Here is a 425-nt window from a genome sequence, read left to right as displayed (position 1 = left end):
CTATGCCGCCACTGTGGCCCCATTGCTTCAATTCGGAAATTCCGGAGCTCTTGTGGCGCGGGGGTGGGAGTCGGGGGGGACAACCCGGCTCGGCGCGGCACCCTTTCGACCCGGAAATGCCCGAGCCCTCGTTTCGGAGGAGAAGACGCAAGGTTTCCGGGAAGGCAGCACCGCCCCCCTGCCCGAGTCCCCGTGGTCAGCTGCTATAAAAGACCAGAGTGCTTCTGGCACCCAGTCCGTGCTGCGCCCTGGGGTCCTTCTTACCTCCGTCGCTATGTCTCTTGGAGCCTCCCAACTCCCACTGCCCGCGATCCTGACCCTGCTCGGGGTTCTGCTCCCAGGTGAGTCGGGGGCGGGGGCTGCCGTCCGGCCGGCGCCGGGACTGGGGCTGCACCCTCGGGGCAGTGGCGGGGTTAGGGGGTTTG

General features: G+C 67.5%; 1 protein-coding gene across 1 annotated transcript in view; it reads left to right on the top strand.

Annotated features, from left to right (window-relative positions):
* The first annotated feature begins 139 nt into the window (after positions 1–139).
* ICAM1 (intercellular adhesion molecule 1) overlaps positions 140–425 on the top strand; it is a 9,002-nt gene continuing 8,716 nt past the window's right edge. The window contains exon 1 of the mRNA XM_039873242.1: positions 140–341. Within this exon, the coding sequence (XP_039729176.1) occupies positions 275–341 (67 nt within the window). The 5' untranslated portion in view covers positions 140–274. The remainder of the gene's footprint in view (positions 342–425) is intronic.

The sequence above is a fragment of the Pteropus medius genome, unplaced genomic scaffold (genome assembly GCF_902729225.1).
Source record: "Pteropus medius unplaced genomic scaffold, Ma_sr-lr_union100, whole genome shotgun sequence".
Lineage (NCBI taxonomy): Eukaryota > Metazoa > Chordata > Mammalia > Chiroptera > Pteropodidae > Pteropus > Pteropus medius.
This window is presented reverse-complemented; position numbering and strand designations above follow the sequence as displayed.